Source organism: Thalassophryne amazonica, chromosome 10 (genome assembly GCF_902500255.1).
Source record: "Thalassophryne amazonica chromosome 10, fThaAma1.1, whole genome shotgun sequence".
In the NCBI taxonomy this organism is placed as follows: domain Eukaryota; kingdom Metazoa; phylum Chordata; class Actinopteri; order Batrachoidiformes; family Batrachoididae; genus Thalassophryne; species Thalassophryne amazonica.
In genome coordinates this window covers 92,543,007-92,564,402 of record NC_047112.1, presented here as the reverse complement: position 1 = coordinate 92,564,402, position 21,396 = coordinate 92,543,007, and the positions used below count along the sequence as shown (strand labels likewise).

The 21,396-nt window shown below is 42.5% G+C and overlaps 1 protein-coding gene across 1 annotated transcript in view; it reads right to left on the bottom strand.

The window, feature by feature from the left end:
- Positions 1 to 4,280: 4,280 nt before the first annotated feature.
- Positions 4,281 to 21,396, bottom strand: part of scfd2 (sec1 family domain containing 2) — a 354,011-nt gene continuing 336,895 nt past the window's right edge. Inside the window, exon 9 of the mRNA XM_034180512.1 lies at positions 4,281 to 4,679. Within this exon, the coding sequence (XP_034036403.1) occupies positions 4,587 to 4,679 (93 nt within the window). The 3' untranslated portion in view covers positions 4,281 to 4,586. The remainder of the gene's footprint in view (positions 4,680 to 21,396) is intronic.

Genomic DNA, 21,396 nt, shown 5'->3' with positions numbered 1-21,396 from the left:
TTCCAGATCATAGATGTAGCAGAGAGAGAGAGAGAAAAAAAGGGGGGGGGGGTGACTAAAACCTTTAGGGGTATTGTAGTATCTGTGTGGCGTGTATCCTAACACCAGTCATTTTTATCCCATTTACATTCTCCCTAAGGACTCGCATTCAAATTGTGTACACTTCCAGCTTGTCCATATCTACCTTACACACAAAAAATGAGAAAAACAGTCTCTTCCCTCCCCTTTTTCTCCTTCCCACCCCTCCCTCCACATCTCCCTCCTCCTCCCCCCTTCTTCGAGCCTCGCTGTTACAAACAAATGGGGAGTAAAAAGAGAAAAAAAAAAAAGGAAGGGGGGGGGGAAGAAATGATAGAAATAGACAGTCAAATGTGGGGGAGGATCTTTCACTTTTATCAGTTTTGTTTGCACCCGGTCACCATTGTCCAGCTGCTTAAATTAACGTGACCTTAGGCTTCAGTTTTTTTTTTTAATGTTTTCTACCGCCGCTGCTGGGTCTTCAAACCGCTTCTCCTGACCCAACGAGTCTGTGATGCGAAGTGTCGCAGGGAACCACATACCAAACCTGACACCCTGGCAGCTCCGAAGTAAACGTTTGGCTTCGGCGAAGGCGGCTCTCCTCCTCTCCACCGCCGCCGTATAGTCAGGAAATATGCTCACTCTTTTATCGTGCAGGGTCAGTGGTGCCAGGTGAGCTGCTGCTTGAAAGATCTCCTCTCGTTCCCGCAGATCTGATCACGATGGTTCTGGGGCCCCCCCCTCGTTAGCGCGGCGGGTGCCGCGGTATGCCGCATCCAGGGTTGGAGTGAAGTTCAGACTCAGCAGCTCCTGTAGTAATTTAGCAATGCTCGCTTCTTTTATCCCGACCAGACGCGCACAGTATCGGCGCTGACTCCCGTCCATTTCTTCCACTTTCTGACGGAGTGAAATGATTTCTGTTTTTAACGTGGCGACCACGTTGTCTGTAGTAGCCGCTCTGTCCGAATATGCATTCAGGCCGGATTCCAAATCACTCAATCGAGTCTCCTGTTTCGCCACATCATCTCGAAGTGCGCCTATCTTGGTGTTCAAGTCCGCTGTGCTTGAGTCTATCCGTGCCAAAATTCTACTTTCGCTACTTACAATGGCAGCCATGACAGCAGTCAGGTCCGTGGTCTCCTCCTCTGAGGAGTCCTCATTTGCGGATGCGGTTTTAGCGGAGGCCTCTTTCTTGTGGCGTTTTCCTTTAGGCATTTTGGCCTTTGGTTGTAAAAAGAGGGAGCGAAAGGAGCAGCCAATATGACGCTCTAGCGTTGTTCTGCTGTCAGAGACAAATGTTGTCCCTCTAAAGTTGTTTTATACCAATATTATTTTTAAAAAGTTTTGCCCGGGTCAGGAGCTCTGTCCAAACACGTCCTCACATGTCGCTGCTCGCTAGCGCCCCCCCCGGTCAAATTTAATTTCTGAGTGAAATGTCATGTGGTACATCAAATTAAAGGTCTTGGTGAGTGTTTTGCAAAGATATCATGATGCCCCAATCACTCTCATATTTGACAGTGAGGTGCAGACTGGCACTCACTATCACCCGACAAAGTTTGATCCAGGTCTGATCTGGATTGCGGATTTTGTGGTCATTTGAATTTAATATTGAAAAGCCCATTTGGTGTACCTTTTGCATTATATCTCAATCAAAAGTGCCTCAATCAGCCTCATTATTCTGTTATGGATTTATCTACACCATCAAAATTGGATGGAGGTTCCAATTGTATGCCTGTTTGTCTTCCAGTTATCAGTCAGAAACCAAGTGCCAAAAAGCAGACAAATTGTGCAAAGCAGAGATAATCAATGTTCTGTGAAAACTATCTGAAAAAGAATTCAGAAACCAAAAAAGTTAAACACCCCCCCCCCCCCCCCCCAAAAAAAAAACAACTTTGATTCATGAACTAAATACATACTCCTGTCACTTCTAACAAGACTTTCACCTTGAAAATTTGTTCCAAGGTAAAACTTTGTGGAACTGGAAACTAGTGTTGGTGACAACCAGCCCTGATTGGTTGTCACCTAGCCTGTGATTGGATGGCAGCTGAGACGAGACGTCAGCCCATGCATCGACCTCACGTTGATGTGGCGCGAGCGCTGCTCTCCCGTTGGTCGTTTAGGAGTGGGAAATCTCACTCCAAAATGGAGGCCAGTATCCAGCCCAATTCATAGCCAGGCTGGTTGTCGGGCTAGGTGGAGGTTTGCGCTCTATGAGCGCGGTGCTCTAGTTTAATATTTAACTCTTCTTGTCCACCATGGTGTTACCTTTTTAGTTAGTTAGTGCTGCAGGGTTACTGGTTGTCGTCGTAACAGTAATCGGGGTGCAGATTACTTTAGCAGCGGTTTAGTGAGTAAGTCCAACGCGTCTGACGTGACGTGTCACCCTGCCACATGCTTTGGGTGATAGTCCATGCAAACAAAAGGTCTGCTTCACAAGTGGCTGCCTGAACAAGCCCAGACATGTTCTACTGTGCCAACATTCTTACTTCAACTGCAACTTATTGTGATAAAAGTTGGAAACCTGTTCACAAATGGGAGGTTCACTGGTCCTCACAACCTACCAGAATGCAAAATTTCACAACTGCATATGTAGCAGTTGTTACATTGTTACTTATGGAAATACAGCTATTTCCATTAATCCTCTGCTTGCTCTGATAGTCACACAGGATATCTGGACACTGACAGTTGTTTCTTTTTTTAGCTTCTTATTACAACATGAGAGTTGACAGCCAGAAATAAATGTGATGTCATCTCATAGTGCAGACTGCCACCTTTAAGGAAAATTACATCCAAATCAGGTAAAGAGTTTAGGAATTACAGCCATTTGTGTTTGTAACTGGAGTCCAGCTGTGTCCCTCTATTTATTCTTGATGAGTCAGCAAAGAGTCGATTTCAAGTGTTACATACCTCTTCATTTAAACTAATTACGGAGAAATTTAAAAAGTGTGGTGCTCCAACTGGCTGAAAGATACGTTGGGGACTCGAGGTGTTATTTCATGTCTTTAACAATATCATCCTCTTAGCAACGCTAACATTAAGGTGTGACTGCTGAAGTTTTGTGTTTATACACACTCTCTCCTGTCACAGCCACTCAACCTTGTACCTCTAGTCACGTCATGGTAGTTTGTTGGATTCCCTCACTATTCTCTTTATATTTTCACTCAGTTTATAACAAATTTATTTCATTTGCTATCTCAGTGAAATGATGAGGGAATAGCACACAGCTCAGTAACTAATTGTCTAACTACGTTTGGTCCATGAAATTATTAGACTGTTCCACCAATTTGGATGCATTATTCATTATTTGCTTTCACCTTAATTATGCTGTGGTTGGTAGCCATAACTACACAAATAATGTCCAAATATATATATATATATATTACCTTGATGGTAGAATCGGATGCACTGGAACATTGGACGTTGCTATTGAGATTGCAGACTCAAGTTATCTGGCGAGGAAAGGATCTGAACAGCAAACATAAAAGCACCTTCTCCAAGATTTTACTTGTATTTTTTTTTTCCAAATTAGTTTCATTGTTGTTTGAGGAACGACTGCACATCCTTGTGTGTACAAGCAGTGTGTAAGTATATTGCAAACTTGCTTTTTTATACCTGCATGGGGGCTTAGTGGGTAGTGCTTCATAACAAGGTCATGTGATTGCACCAGGTCCTTTCTGTGTGAAATTTGCATGTTCTCTCCATGTCTGCATGGGTTTCCTCCAGACACCCAGATTTCCTCTCACTATCAAAACATACTTATTTAGGTTCTGCTCTTTTCTCTGCCACTGACCAAGGCAGAGTTTCTACATCTGGAGTTGATCCCTGGGCCCCAGATTGTGCCTGCCCACTGCTCCTAGTGGTTGGACTGTGTCTAACTGTAATTAGGATGGGTTAAATGCAGAGGACAAATTCTGTTGTATGTCTGTGTGTATATACAATAAGAATAAAGTCCCTTCTTGTTATTCCAAGTAAGGGTTGTGGAGGGCTGGAGCTTATACTAGTGGACATTGGGTGTGAGGTGGGGTACACCCTGGACCGGCCACCAGTCTACTGTATCTGACTACTGCAACCTATAAATAATGGGTATATCATGTTTTTGGTGGTCTATGGTGCAACTGCGTCTGCTGCTTCACAATAGCAATGCACCACTACTATGCCTGATCACAGCGGGTGATGGGCATGAAAATGAAAGAAAACAAGTCCATTGGAGCTCTCAGCACAAATCTACATGGGAGTAATTTTGAAGGTATAATTTTTGTGCCACTACATTGTATATTAGAATTCTCCCAATTGCCAAATCTCAATTTCACCCCTGCTTGTGTGTAAGATTTGGCACAAAGCCACTTGCGATGGAGGGTTTTGGAAACAGAACAGTATTTATTACAGCTTACTGTGAACAAAGAAACATTTCAGATATAGTAAATGCAACAAAACATATTGACGGACATGTTTCTCTGTTTGCTGAATGTCCTTTTCAGTACTGACAGAAGGTGCAGAGGTGATGAAGGATTTCAGCGGCATGTTTTCCCTCATGCATATGAATGCAGGCAGGTTTCCACGTGATGACATCACACCCCGATGTCAGGCACCAGTCTCTGGGTGGCGAAGAGCAGCTCAGGGATATCTGTTGGCCTGAGCAATCTGGTGGACATGACCAGCACCTGAGGAAGAACACAACAGTCGTTAAGCTTAAAATAGGTCAAATTTCAGGTTCCATTGATAGTCCGTGTGGTCGTGTTATTTTTTTGGGGTGGGAGGGGGAGATGAAGTATGTTTTGATCACTGCTTATGGGTCTTTCAGTTATCTGTGTACATGATTGGGTATGATGCTTCATTCAGTCTTGGTCCCTGTTTGTCTTTTGAATGATCACACACCTGGCTGTACTTCTGCAATCCTGCACCTGTTCCTAGTTCTGCTATCACCATAGCCTTTATCTGCACCTCACTGTGATGCACAGTCATGTGCACACCGGCTATGCTGCAATAATGCCCTTTGTTCTTGTGTCAAAGTAATTAAAACATGAATAAGTGTTGTGATAATGGAAAAAACTTTGTTGCACTGCCAATTTGCTAACATTTTAAACTGCAGAAATCATAGTACACATCAATAGCTGCTAGACAGTGCAGCACGTGCCATCGCACTGGGGACCGGGACATACAGGGGCTCGTGAATTTGTCTGGACTACCACAGTGAATCACACTTTTATGCACACTGTGTGCTCAAAACATCATACATGTTACACAGTTGATTCATTACCTTATAGCCTTAAAGCAAACCTGTATCTGTCATTGTTCCCCAATTGGTGAAATAATTAAGCACAATATTTTCCAAAATGGTGTGTGTGTTTTTAAAGAATAATAGGCTAAATTTACAATAAAGAATACTCAGTTACGAGGTCTGTTAGAAAAGTATCAGACCTTTTTATTTTTTTTATTTTATAAAAAATTTAATTAATTATTATTTTTTAAAATTCTTTTTATTTTTTAAACCTGTCTCTGTCATTGTTCCCCAATTGGTGAAATAATTAAGCACAATGTATTCCAAAATGGTGTGTGTTTTTTAAAGAATAATAGGCTAAATTTACAATAAAGAATACTCAATTACGAGGTCTGTTAGAAAAGTATCGGACCTTTTTATTTTTTTCAAAAACCTAATGGATTTGAATCACGTGTGCTTGCATGAGCAAACCTTGAACCTTCGTGTGCATGCGTGAACTTTTTCACCCCTGTCGATTGCATCATTTTCTGGTAAGCAGCATTTGTGTGAGGTGTGTGTCGTGCGCTCGGCGTTTTTTCATTCCAAGGAAAAAGACAGAACGACTGGAGCAGCGCTGCATCAAATTTTGCCAGAAACTGGGCGACAGCCAGGTGGAAACCATTCGGAAGATTCAGACGGCTTTCAGTGACGATCCTATGGGCATCACACAGATTAAGGAGTGGTACAACCGGTTTAAAGACGTCTGCACAATGGTGGAGAGCATGCTGGAATGACCAGATCATTTCCAAAGTGAACGCTGTGGTGATGCGGGACCGTCGAGTGACTGTCCGAGAAACTGCGGAAGAGGTGGACATCAACACTTTTTCAGCACATTCCACTGTGACATGATTTGGCCATGAAAAGAGTGGCTGCGAAATTCATGCTGCTGCTGCTGGCGCAGTAAAAGCGCTTTCGTGTTGAAGTCTCACAGGACATGTTGTGACACGCCCACCTCTTCCACAATTTCTCGGATAGTCACACGACTGAAAAGTCACCGAAAGCCGTATGAATCATCCAAATGGTTGCCACCTGGCTGTCGCTCAGTTTCTGGCAAAATTTGATGCGGCGCTGCTCCAGTCGTTCCGTCTTTTTCCTTGAAATGAAAATCCGCCGAGCACACGACACACACCTCACACAAAGGCTGCTTACCAGAAAATGACACAATCGACAGGCGTGAAAAAGTTCACGCATGCGCACGAAGGTTCAAGGTTGGCTCATGCAAGCACACGTGATTCAAATCCATCAGGTTTTTGAAAAAAATAAAAAGGTCAGATACTTTTCTAACAGACCTCGTAAAAGAAGAACATAATGTCTGTTGGGGTATTTCATAAGATGATATGCAGTGATGAATGCTGGGTAAACTAACGCTGCCTCCATGTCAGCCAACAGATTTATGACAACTAGTGACACCAAAGACCTTGTGGAAAAATGTCTTCCTATAAACATTAATCCAGCAGTAATTAAAAAAAGAATAGAAAAGAAAGAGAAGAGAGCAAAGCTGACTAAATTAGACAGTTTTGGATTTTCCAGCACAGCCAGTATCCAGCGCCCGCAGCCCACCGACGGGGCCTAGGCTGTTCCTCTTGTTTCCGATGGTGTCAGCTGAGAGATCGTTTTCCAAGTTAAAGATGATCAAGACATGCCCGAGGAGCTCCATGGGGCAGGAGCGGCTGAGTGGCTTAGCTACCCTCTCCACTGAAAACTCAAGAGCCAGGGAGTTGGACATTGGGGAGCTCGGCGCAAAGCTGGCAAGGTGCCCTTCCACTGTGCCAAATATTTTTCAGGAACCTTTGGGTTATCTTAATAATTTGACTGTGGTGTGTTGCCATGCCCCTTCTCTGTTCGATCACCACTCTGTGTTAGTTTCACGAGATGTGTGTTTTTTAAATGTTACACTGTTGCTGTTTGAACTGAAACCAAGCGCATTCGGGTTCAAATCCCACCCCTGCCACATTTCTCCATGTAATGTGGAGTTGCGTCAGGAAGGGCATCCGGCGTAAAACTTGTGCCAATTCAACATGCAGATCCACCTTGGATTTGCTGTGGCGACCCCGAGTGCAAACAAGGGAACAGCCGAAGGGACTTACTTACACTGTTGCTGTTTGGTCGGAAGATCTTTAAACGAAGTGTCAAAAAAAACAACAATAAAAAAATCTCTCTCTTCTGTCTTGCCATGCTATAATCTCTTCTTGCCTTAAGGTTTACCATGTAGGGGTGCACTCTTGACTTTGCAAGAACAATTTTGTAATCATTTCAGCACCACTATGAATTAGAGCTCCTCCCCTGTTGTCTGATGTGATGATGAGGTATGTTAGCTGCAGACTCTTGTGCACACATGATTCAGAGCTGAGGTGTTAAATCTAGATTATTGACCTCTTAAAAAAATTCTAATACAATAACCCAAGTCATTTATTTGATTGTAAAATCCAACACACTGTTGGTAAAAATCTATATAGACCTCACAGCGTGGGTGAGCTTGGGTATGTGTGTAATTGTGTGCAGACGCTTAATAACTATAGGGCGGCCCGTCAATATATCTCGCACTGTGGCCTGTGCTGAGGTTTCTACACCACTGGTACACATCGTCTGTCCTCATTTTGTCCGCGCATATTTTTCTGTTTATTTGCAATTGGACCAACTGCGTGGAATCAAACACAGTGCACCACAATGAAAAAAATAGTTGTGGAGATGATTTTAGGTCATCAGTTATAAATAACAGCTATGATACGCAGCACATAAACTGTTTTGATAGTTTCTTAGCCCGTTATGAACAAAATCTAAAATGTTGACAAAGCAATCATTCGCTGAATTTTTTCCTATGTGTGGTAGTGAGAAATGAAACTGTTAACAGCTTCAGGTTTCTGGGCATCCATATGCATCTCTCTCTCTAATCGTCCCTGCACATTAATTATGTCAGGAAAAAAGGCACAACGGAGACTTTATTTTTTGAGGTGTTTGAAGAAATATGGCATGTCCAACCCTCATCAGTAGATTGGATCTTAACTGGATGCATGCTGGTATGGTTCAGCAACATGACAGCATATGACCACAAGGTCCTGATGGGGACAGTAAAAACTGCTTCTAAAATCATAGGGCAACAATTACCATCACAACAAGACATCTACATCACCCGCTGCAGGAGAAAAGTACTCTGTATTATGAAGGACATAAGTCACAGCCTTTTCTCACATCACCCTCTAGGGAAGCGTTTTATGAACATCGGAGCTCAGACCTCCTGCCTCAGAGATAGTTTTTACCCTCAGGCAGTTCAAGTTTTAAACAGTGGCACTCAAATTAATGTGGCTGCAGTGAATTATTTTATACAGTGGGGAAAATAAGTATTTGATACACTGTTGATTTTGCAAATTTTCCCACCTACAAAGAATGGTGAGATCTGTAATTTTTATCGTAGGTACACTTCAACTGTGAGAGACAGAATCTAAAAACAAATCCAGAAAATCACACTGTATGATTTTTAAATAATTAATCTGCATTTTATTGCAAGAAATAAGTATTTGATACAATAGAATTACAGAGGTGAAATGTTTCCTGTAGTTCTTGACCAAGTTTGCACACACTGCAGCAGCGATTTTGGTCCACTCCTCCATACAGATCTTCTCCAGATCTTTCAGGTTTTGAGGCTGTCGCTGGACAACACTGAATTTCAGCTCTCTCCAAAGATTTTCTATTGAGTTCAGGTCTGGGGACTGGCTCAGTCACTCCAGGACCTTGAAATACTTGTTACGGAGCCACTCTTTAGTTGCCCTGGCTTTATGTTTGGGGTCATTGTCATGCTGGAAGACCCAGCCACGACCCATCTTCAATGCTCTTACTGAGGGAAGGAGGTTGTTTGCCAGAATCTTACGATACATGACCCCATCCATCCTCCCTTCAATACGGTGCAGTCGTCCTGTCCCCTTTGAAGAAAACACCAGGGGGACCTTGCTGCCCTGCAAGATTTTAAACCATGACGGCGTCGTGTGTTACTAATGTAATCTTTGTGACTATGGTCCCAGCTCTCTTCGGGTCATTGACCAGGTCTTTCCGTATAGAGGGAGATTGGCAGTCATCTTGTGTTTCTTCCATTTTCTAATAATTGCTCCAACAGTTGTCTTCTCACCAAGCTGCTTACCTGTTGTCCTGTAGCCCATCCTCGCCTTGTGCAGGTCTACAGTTTTGTCCCTGATGTCCTTAGACAGCTTTTTGGTCTTGGCCATGGTGGACAGGTTGGAGTGTGATTGATTGTGTGTGTGTGAACAGGTGTCTTTTATACAGATAACAAGTTCAAACAGGTGCAATTAATAAAGGTAAAGAGTACAGAATAGGAGGGCTTCTTAAAGAAAAACTAACAGGTCTGTGAGAGTCAAAATTCTTGCTGGTTGGTAGGGGATCATATACTTATTTCATGCAGTAAAATGCTATTTAAAAAAAAAATGAATTTGATTTTCTGGATTTTTTTATATTCTGTCTCTCACAGTTTAAATGTACACATGATAAAAAATACAGAACTCTCCATTCTTTGTAGGTGAGAATGGAGAGTTCTGTAATTTTTATCATATGTACACTTCAACTGTGAGAGACAGAATATAAAAAAAATCCAGAAAATTGCATTGAATCATATTTAAATAATTAATTTGCATTTTACTGTATGAAATAAGTACACTCAACAAAAATATAAACGCAACACTTTTGGTTTTGCTCCCATTTTGTATGAGATGAACTCAAAGATCTAAAACTTTTTCCACATACACAATATCACCATTTCCCTCAAATAATGTTCACAAACCAGTCTAAATCTGTGATAGTGAGCACTTCTCCTTTGCTGAGATAATCCATCCCACCTCACAGGTGTGCCATATCAAGATGCTGATTAGACACCATGATTAGTGCACAGGTGTGCCTTAGACTGTCCACAATAAAAGGCCACTCTGAAAGGTGCAGTTTTGTTTTATTGGGGGGATACCAGTCAGTATCTGGTGTGACCACCATTTGCCTCATGCAGTGCAACACATCTCCTTTCGCATAGAGTTGATCAGGTTGTCAATTGTGGCCTGTGGAATGTTGGTCCACTCCTCTTCAATGGCTGTGTGAAGTTGCTGGATATTGGCAGGAACTGGTACACGCTGTCATATACGCCGGTCCAGAGCATCCCAAACATGCTCAATGGGTGACATGTCCGGTGAGTATGCCGGCCATGCAAGAAATGGGACATTTTCAGCTTCTAAGAATTGTGTACAGATCCTTGCAACATGGGGCCGTGCATTATCCTGCTGCAACATGAGGTGATGTTCTTGGATGTATGGCACAACAATGGGCCTCAGGATCTCATCACGGTATCTCTGTGCATTCAAAATGCCATCAATAAAATGCACCTGTGTTCTTCGTCCATAACAGACGCCTGCCCATACCATAACCCCACCGCCACCATGGGCCACTCGATCCACAACATTGACATCAGAAAACCGCTCACCCACATGACGCCACACACGCTGTCTGCCATCTGCCCTGGACAGTGTGAACCGGGATTCATCCGTGAAGAGAACACCTCTCAAACATGCCAAACGCCAGCGAATGTGAGCATTTGCCCACTCAAGTCGGTTATGACGACGTACTGGAGTCAGGTCGAGACCCCGATGAGGATGACGAGCATGCAGATGAGCTTCCCTGAGACGGTTTCTGACAGTTTGTGCAGAAATTCTTTGGTTATGCAAACCGACTGTTTCAGCAGCTGTCCGAGTGGCTGGTCTCAGACGATCTTCGGAGGTGAACATGCTGGATGTGGAGGTCCTGGGCTGGTGTGGTTACACGTGGTCTGCGGTTGTGAGGCTGGTTGGATGTACTGCCAAATTCTCTGAAACGCCTTTGGAGATGGCTTATGGTAGAGAAATGAACATTCAATACACGAGCAACAGCTCTGGTGACATTCCTGCTGTCAGCATGCCAAGTGCACGCTCCCTCAAATCTTGCGACATCTGTGGCATTGTGCTGTGTGATAAAACTGCACCTTTCAGAGTGGTCTTTTATTGTGGGAAGTCTAAGGCACACCTGTGCACTAATCATGGTGTCTAATCAGTATCTTGATATGGCACACCTGTGAGGTGGGATGGATTATCTCAGCAAAGGAGAAGTGCTCACTATCACAGATTTAGACTGGTTTGTGAACAATATTTAAGGGAAATGGTGATATTGTGTATGTGGAAAAAGTTTTAGATCTTTGAGTTCATCTCATACAAAATGGGAGCAAAACCAAAAGTGTTGTGTTTATATTTTTGTTGAGTGTATATGATCCCCCTACCAACCAGCAAGAATTCTGGCTCTCACAGACCTGTTAATTTTTCTTTAAGAAGCCCTCTTATTCCACACTCTTTACGTGTATTAATTGCACCTGTCTGAACTCGTTACCTGTATAAAAGAAACCTGTCCACACACTCAATCAATCACACTCCAACCTGTCCACCATGGCCAAGACCAAAGAGCTGTCTAAGGACATCAGGGACAGAATTGTAGGCCTGTACAAGGCTGGGATGGGCTACAGGATAACAGGCAAGCAGCTTGGTGAGAAGGCAACAACTGTTGGAGCAATAATTAGAAATTATATAACGGCTGAGTGGATCCTTGTCATGTGATTGGTGCTTTGTATGTCACATGACATGGATTAATTCATCCCATTTGTGTTGGATTGCATTTAGAGTGCAGCTTGGTTCCATTTAGAGTGCAAATTTGGTTCCATACGTTTGGTACCATTGCACTCTGCACACACACGCACATGCGCACATCCTCATGCACGAGCACACACAAGCTCGCGCACGCACACGCTCATGTGATCGTGTATGCAAGCTCACGTGCTTGTGCATGTGCGCGCGCCCACACGTGATCGTGCACACACATGCATGCACGGCCACTCATGCGCGTGCACGCACACACAAAACAAATCCACTGTGCTGTCTGGAGGCTGTTGGCAGGAAGTTGGAAAGAAAAGCTGGACTCATTTCTGATGTGATTTTTTTTCGCTGCACTGAGGACGTAGACAGATTTTTTTTGGGAGTACACACACGCACAAGCACTGACGAGGTTGCGCGTGTGTGTGCGCGGGACAACTACCGAGACATGTTTTGAATGAGCTAACTGGCGCCGCTAATTGTTGCAATATGCACACACACACACAACAAATCCACTGTGATGTCTGGAGGGTGTTCGCAGGAAGAAAGAATGAAAAACTGGACTAATTTCTGATGTAATTATTTTTTCGCTGCACTTGGTAGCACAGGCGGGCAAAAGTGCCGACCTGGTTGGATGTGTGCGCGCGCGAGGGACAATATACGATGTATACGATGATTTGAATGAGCTAACGGACGCTGCTAATTCTTGCAGCACACACACACACACACACAAAGTCCACTCCGCTGTAAGCCATCTGGATACATGAAGACCTGTTCACATGAAAAGTTGATGTGATTTTTGGCTGGACTGAGGAACTACACAACGTCTTTTTCTTCCTTTTTTATGGAAGTCTGAAGTCAGTGCACAGCATCACAGGACTACACGTCATAATTTGGACGTTAGCAGCAGTAGAACACCACAATGTAAGTCCCTTTTCTGTTGTTTATAAATTCATAAAATGTGAAATGACAAGGATTTATTTTAGCCGTTACATAAAACAAATAATGAATGTTTTTACATTCTTTCAATGGAATGAATATTTAATTCAGTGAAAGCTGGAACAAACCATTCAACGAGCCTCGTTGAATGGTTTGTTCCAGAATTCACCTCATGAAATATTCGTACCATTGAACTCATAAACATTCATTATTTGTATAATTTATTTGTATTATTTTACTCCACCTCGTGGAGTAAAGCCCAGGTTACACATAGACGGTTTTGTCGGCGGGTAGTACGTAGATCGAAGTGCGCGGTAGTTCCGGCTGTTTTCACGGTGGAAAGGGGCGGAGCATTTAGCCGGCGTTTTGAGTGCCATACTAGCTGCAAATACGCAGATAAAACTCCGCTAAATCTGCCGAATAAAGCAGAGTTTTGACGCAGTAGCATCCGGCACACGTCAGGCAACGGGGGTTAATACCCAGTTCTATCCTTTACAATCGCAGGTTAAGACGTGCGTGAGAATGACGGTGTTCTGCTGCCGCTGATAATGCCCTGTGTACCGCTGGATTTATCCAGGCAAATCCTGCATTACTCCAGGAACTTTTGCATATAGGCACCGCCCCCAGAGTATAATAGGCTGAAGCAGCTGTCAGTGCAGGGGGAGGGAGCTCATCTCTCAGCCTTTTCTTTTCTCTCCTTTTCCCCTCAACGTGTTGCTCCGTCTCCACCACAGGGCTACCCTCTGCTTCTGAACCAGACCTCTTGGTAAGTCCTTGTCACTGCCAATTTTATTTTAGTAGGCATACTGGAGCTTCTCTGCAAAAATATCTGGAGCTGGCCGCGAGTGAGAGACCTGCATGCAGCACGCTAGAGTTTTTATACTGACCGCTGCCTATCAGCCGTTTGGAACGCCGTTAACCAGGAGGTGGCGTTTAGAACAGCGTACTGTCCGCTAGCGCCGCCGTTTTGTCTGCCTCTGTCGCCGGTTAAAGTGCCTTTGAGGACGCCGATGTGGGCTCTATCGCCGTTTTACACGCCGTTGGTTAGGTGTTGGGAAAGTGTCGTGACACGGACCCACAACAGGGGGCGTAAATGAACGGACAATGAAAGAGTCAAATATGAACACTTTACTGTTGTGAAAAGCACAACCAAACACAGCAGATTACAGAATAAGTACAATAGTCAATTAGCAAAGGTGACGTGCGGGCAGGCTCGAGGATAGAAGACGTCTGTCCTGAGAAGAACCGGAACCACACGATTTCCTCCGCCGCCGAACCTGGCGAATACTGGAGCCGCCAAATCCTGAACACCCCAGGTGGCCACTGTCTCCACGTGTCGGATCTGGTACTGCTGGCAAGGAGCAGAGACAATCAGATGTGGGTGTGTGAACACCCAGTAACAACAACGGTGGGAATTCCACCTCCACCTCTAACACACACTCATGCAGCGTCTGTTTAACCACTTATCTGACGGGAAGTAGGACGAAACAGTCGCGACCCACGCCGGTCCTCTGGTTAGACAGCTGCAACACAATAGCACTTGGAATCAATCAATGCCGGCAGAGAAAGTTACCTCCTAAGGTAGACGATATCTCAGCAACGAGGTGGAGATGACGTCCGGTCTTTATGGAGTGGGATGATGACGTGTAGATGGGTGACAGCTGTCAAGAGATAATGAGTGACAGCTGTCACCCCCGGCTGTGTCCGTGGCGGCAGCGCCCTCTCGTGCCTGAAGCCCGCACTTCAGGCAGGGCGCCCTCTGGTGGTGGGCCAGCAGTACCTCCTCTTCTGGCGGCCCACACAACAGGTTAGGGATACAATGCCAGCAGCCAATTACGGCGGTGTAAACTGCGGCACTACAGGAAGGGGCAGGATGACACGGCAATTAAAAAGTATCAAACGCCGTTGTTCACGTTGTCTCCGTCGTCAGGCCACTTCTCCGGGAGCGCTCCCGGAATTATTTGACATGTTGAATAATTTTTTCGACGATTCCTGGTGAAGCCGGAACCAAACCACGTCCCCGTGCGCCGGCGTTAACTACGGCGTTTGATCCCTAAAATGGCCCAGAGGGGGCAAAATCTCTGCCGGGGCACTTCCGGGAGAGTTTACCATCTATGTGTAAACGGGGCTTAAGGATGATTCTGAGAAAGGTCAGGAATCAGTCCAGAACTACACAGGAGGACCTGGTCAATGACAAAAGAGAGCTGGGACCACATTTGCAAAGATTAGACCTAAATAGAGCCTTTTGTTATCAACTCCACTTGCCGTGTTTGGAGGATGAGAACAACCCCAAGAAAACCATCCCAACTGTGAAGCATGCGGATGGAAACATATTTTGGGGGTACTTTTTTGCAAAGGGGACAGGACAAGTGTACCATATTAAAGGGAGGATGGATGGGGTCATGTATCACAAGGTTTTGGCAAACAACCTCCTTCCGTCAGTAAGAGCATTGAAGATGGGTCGTGGCTGGGTCTTCAAGCATGACAATGTCCCGAAACACACAGCAAGGGCACCTAAGGAGGGGCTCCGTAAGAAGTATTTCAAGGTCCTGGAGTGGCCGAGCCAGTCTCCAGACCTGAACTCAATAGAAAATCTTTGGAGGGAACTGAAATTCAGTGTTGTCCAGTGACAGCCTCAAAAACTGAAAGATCTGGAGAAGATCTGTATGGAGGAGTGGACCAAAATCCCTGCTGCAGTGTGTGAAAACTTGGTCGAGAACTACAGGAGCCGTTTGACCTCTGTAATTCCAAACAAAGGTTTCTGTACCAAATATTAAGTTTTGTTTTTCTATTGTATCAAATACTTATTTCATGCAATAAAATGCAAATTAATTATTTAAAAATCATACAATGTAATTTTCTGGATTTGTTTTTAGATTCTGTCTCTCACAGTTGAAGTGTACCTATGATAAAGATTACAGACCTCACCAATCTTTGTAGGTGGGAAAAACTGCAAACTCGACAGTGGATCAAATACTTATTTACCCCACTTTACAATAAACATAACTTTACAGATACATGAACTAACGCATACAAAGGAATGAAAATGCAAGTGTTTTACCAATCCATTACAATATATATATTATTTATAAACAATTACCTTTGAGACAATATTCCAAATGCATTCTCCACGAACGGCGAGCACGAGACGACCTGCAGCTGTAGATTATTTCTCTGATTCTGGGAGCGATGAGAGAATGGTTTCATCAGCCACGAGCAAATGCTTAATCAACTTACGAAATGACATGGCACAGGCTTTATTTTGTGTAGTGCAGCACAAAGCGGGACAAAGTGAGACGCATCAGCACGACAAATTGCGTGACAGCGCAGAGAACATATTCATGCAAATGTCAAGGTCCCTTAAGAGTAGTTCAGTGAAGACGGCGGTTTTGCAGTGTGGGTCAGTGTTCACTGATGTGTGAGCCACAGCGGTGACAAAGGTGCACACAGACAGTGTACTTTGTGCATGTGTGTGGTCAGGTCAGTGTGTGTGTGTGTGGGCCAGCAGCTTGTTACATAAGCTGGTCTTTATTTGATTCTGAATACAGATAGAAAGCTTCAAATTTTCGTCAGGCCTTTCATTGCTTCTGGCCTCATTCTTGAAGCCTTTTTATTTAGACAAACCCAGCAGTGCTCATATATTTGTACTCTTTCTGTTTCTCACACACTTCTCATGTTCATCTGCATGTTTTACACATCTGTGTAGAATTTGCAGTCCAAAATAGAAAAAGTCGCGACAATATGTAAAATGGAAAACACAAAACTGAAGTGATTTACTTTGACTTCCATTTCACTGCAGACATTATTAAACCAAAGATTTTTCATGTTTTGTCTGGTCAACTTCATTTGTTAATATACATTAATTCTGACATTTCAGGCCTGTAACACATTACAAAAAAGTTGGGACTGGGCAATTTAGGGCGAGTAATAAGGTGAATATATTAAATAATGATGATCTGAAAGCGGTGATGTCAACAGGTGATTATAAACATGATTTGGTACAAAAGCATTGTCCATGAAAGGCTGAGTTTTTGAGATGGGCAGAGAGTCTGCATTGTGTCAGCACAGGGAAAAACAAAGAGAAAATTATACAAATGTTGAAAACAACATTCCTCAAAGAAGAATTGGAAGGGATTTTCATATTTCTCATCATGCATATGAACTCATCCCACCTGCTCAAAGGGATGTTAATCAGTGAAATCACCTGCTAGAGTCAGTGGCTGCAAAGATAACATGCACCCTCTCGGCCCTTTCTGGAATAGTTTGGATACCACTGGCATAGACTGTTGACCCCTATGATTAGAGAGGGGTGTTATTTCAAAAAATTTGGAAATCTATAAATGTTTGCATGGAATATGGAAATACACATGGGATAAACCATAGCAGGATAAATTTTGGGTCATTTGGTTCCAAAAACCTATATGGACGGAGCCAGTGAAGATATCAGGTTCAAAAATCGCCAAAAAATATTGACGAAAATGTCATATCTTGAGAAACGCTGCACCTAGAGACTTGAAATTGGGCTCCAAATGTTGCTTGACCAAAAGTTTCTATTCAACTTCTATAGCAACAGTAAGCCTATCTGGTGTTTTTTTTAAGAGTAATTGACAAAAAAACCTAATTTCAGTACATATGTTACAATAAATTGTAACAAACAAAATCTATGTAGTTTTTATTTCAGGAACATCAGTTGAGTATAATCATCACATGTAAAGAATGACATGGCCACAATGAACTAATTATAAGCAACAGAGTGGTTTTCTGCGTTACTTGAAATTTTCAAACGCTCTGTCCATATGGGTTTTTAGAACCAAATGACCCAAAATTTATCCTGCTATGGTTTATTCTGTGTATATTTCCATATTCCATGCAAACATTTATAGATTTCCAAATTTTTTAGAAATAACACCCCTCCCTACTATGATCTCCGATCGTCCAGACTAGCGCAGTGTCTGTAGGAAGTTTGTATTCCTATAGAAAATTGGGAGCTTAAGTAAATTATTCATGGACGGTAGTATGAGGCTGTGTTTGAAGGTGTGATGTGCAAAGAGGTGTACTTACTATTACATAGTTTTAAAAGACAAAGTGTGCCTTTGGTCAGACAAGGTTGACATTGAGATACAAAGAAACATGCAAATACAGTTATTTTAAGAAAAAGATTGAAATTCATCCAACATGGTCAGACATATATACACACATAGAGATATAAGAAGGAATACACACAGTTAGTGTACATGAAGCACAAACATATGGATGTGAATACAGTAGTTATTGATAATGTGAGCCAGGAACATTTAGGTTTGTTGTAAAATGTGTGGATTAATATGTGAGCCACATGAGCCGATGACTTAAATTCTAACATTTGAGGTAGAAATACACTCAACAAAAATATAAACGCAACACTTTTGGTTTTGCTCCCATTTTGTATGAGATGAACTCAAAGTTCTAAAACTTTTTCCACATACACAATATCACCATTTCCCTCAAATATTGTTCACAAACCAGTCTAAATCTGTGATAGTGAGCACTTCCCCTTTGCTGAGATAATCCATCCCACCTCACAGGTGTGCCATATCAAGATGCTGAGACGATATACGATCAGAGATACCGTGACGAGATCCTGAGGCCCATTGTTGTGCCATACATCCAAGAACATCACCTCATGTTGCAGCAGGATAATGCACGGCCCCATGTTGCAAGGATCTGTACACAATTCTTGGAAGCGGAAAATGTCCCAGTTTTTGCATGGCCGGCATACTCACCGGACATGTCACCCATTGAGCATGTTTGGGATGCTCTGGACTGGCGTATACGACAGCGTGTACCAGTTCCTGCCAATATCCAGCAACTTCGCACAGCCATTGAAGAGGAGTGGACCAACATTCCACAGGCCACAATTGACAACCTGATCAACTCTATGCAAAGGAGATGTGTTGCAATGCATGAGGCAAATGGTGGTCACACCAGATACTGACTGGTATCCCCCCCAATAAAACAAAACTGCACCTTTCAGAGTGGCCTTTTATTGTGGACAGTCTAAGGCACACCTGTGCACTAATCACGGTGTCTAATCAGCATCTTGATATGGCACACTTGTGAGGTGGGATGGATTATCTCAGCAAAGGAGAAGTGCTCACTATCACAGATTTAGACTGGTTTGTGAACAATATTTGAGGGAAATGGTGATATTGTGTATGTGGAAAAAGTTTTAGATCTTTGAGTTCATCTCATACAAAATGGGAGCAAAACCAAAAGTGTTGCGTTTATATTTTTGTTGAGTATAATATAAATTTTGATCCAATACAAACATTCAAAAGCCACTTGGCACAAATTAAACATATTTGATTGCCATGTGGAGTTGATAATAAGCGCTTTTTATGACATTTGGGTCTGTTTTGATTGATATATTACATTATATTTTTATTTGAATATAGTACTTCATATTGTTTTCAAAAATCAATTTCATTATCAATTATATGAAGATAAAATGATTCCTATTAAACAGGTTATAGGAAGAGAATCACACAATATTAAATAGAACATTTAGAATGTTTAAAACAGCAAATCCTCACAACTCCACTTCCTGAATAGTTTATTTAGGCTTGAAATTTTAGATAATTTGGACTTTGTAAGTGCAGCCTGTGTACTATTTTTAATTGAATAAGGGAAAGTCTTGCACAAGATGATGATGTACAATTTCTATCAACAGGCTTATCCCAGAAACCTTCTGCAAACTCAAGACTCAACTCTTGTTCCCAATTACAGATCTTTTTTGACTGGATGATGGTTCATTGAAACAACAAGATTATATATCTGTGACATAAGAGCTTTCTTATGGGGCAGAAGTTCAAAAAAGTTTTCCCAAGGATGTTTAGAGGGCAGAGTGGGGAACTCTGGATAAACAGTAGATGCACAATATCTAATTTGAAAAAACTAAATAAATGAGATGAGGGCAGGCCATATAAGGAAGACATACAATTAAGAAAGATATTATCCCTAAAAAGACCACAGAAACATTTAATGCCCTTCTCATCCCACAGATGAAAGTGTCTAAAAAGGAAAGAGGTGATTATTACATAATGGGCCAAGAGCAGAAGCAGAAACACATGCCCTTTACATTCCTGGATAAGAATCTAATGGGACTACCCATAGTACTACAACCCCTGGCAAAAATTATGGAATCACCGGCCACGGAGGATGTTCATTCTGTTGTTTAATTTTGTAGAAAAAAACTAAAGTCACTTCAAATGGCAACTTTCTGGCTTTAAGAAACACTATAAGAAATCAGGAAAAAAAATTGTGGCAGTCAGTAACGGTTACTTTTTTAGACCAAGCAGAGGAAAAAAATATGGACTCACTCAATTCTGAGGAATAAATTATGGAATCACCCTGTAAATTTCCATCCCCAAAACTAACACCTGCATCAAATAACATCTGCTCGTTGACATTTACCCTATGTCATGAAATTGACCCTATGTGTCTTTGTGCAAGGAATGTTTTCACAGTTTTTGCTCTTTGGCAAGATGCATTATCATCTTGAAAAATGATTTCATCATCCCCAAACATCAGAAAAGTGTCCAAAATATCAATGTAAACTTGTGCATTTATTGATGATGTAATAACAGCCATCTCCCCAGTGCCTTTACCTGACATGCAGCCCCATATCATCAATGACTGTGGACATTTACATGTTCTCTTCAGGCAGTCATCTTTATAAATCTCATTGGAACGGCACCAAACAAAAGTTCCAGCATCATCACCTTGCCCAATGCAGATTCGACATTCATCACTGAATATGGCTTATCCACAGTCCACAATTGCTTTTCCTTAGCCCATTGTAACCTTGTTTTTTTCTGTTTAGGTGTTAATGATGGCTTTTGTGTAGCTTTTCTGTATGTAAATCCCATTTCCTTTAGGCGGTTTCTTACAGTTCGGTCACAGACGTTGACTCCAGTTTCCTCCCATTTGTTCCTCATTTGTTTTGTTGTGCATTTTCGATTTTTGAGACATATTGCTTTAAGTTTTCTGTGTTGACGCTTTGATGTCTTCCTTGGTCTACCAGTATGTTTGCCTTTAACAACCTTCCCATGTTGTTTGTATTTGGTCCAGAGTTTAGACACAGCTGACTGTGAACAACTAACATCTTTTGCAACATTGCGTGATGATTTACCCTCTTTTAAGACTTTGATAATCCTCTCCTTTGTTTAAATTGACATCTCTCGTGTTGGAGCCATGATTCATGTCAGTCCACTTGGTGCAATAGCTCTCCAAGGTGTGATCACTCCTTTTTAGATGCAGACTAACAAGCAGATGTGATTTGATGCAGGTGTTAGTTTTGGGGATGAAAATTTACAGGGTGATTCCATAATTTTTTCCTCAGAATTGAGTGAGTCCATATTTTTTTCCCTCTGCTTGGTCTAAAAAAGTAACCGTTACTGACTGCCACAATTTGTTTTCCTGATTTCTTATAGTGTTTCTTAAAGCCAGAAAGTTGCCATTTGAAATGACTTTAGTTTTGTGTCA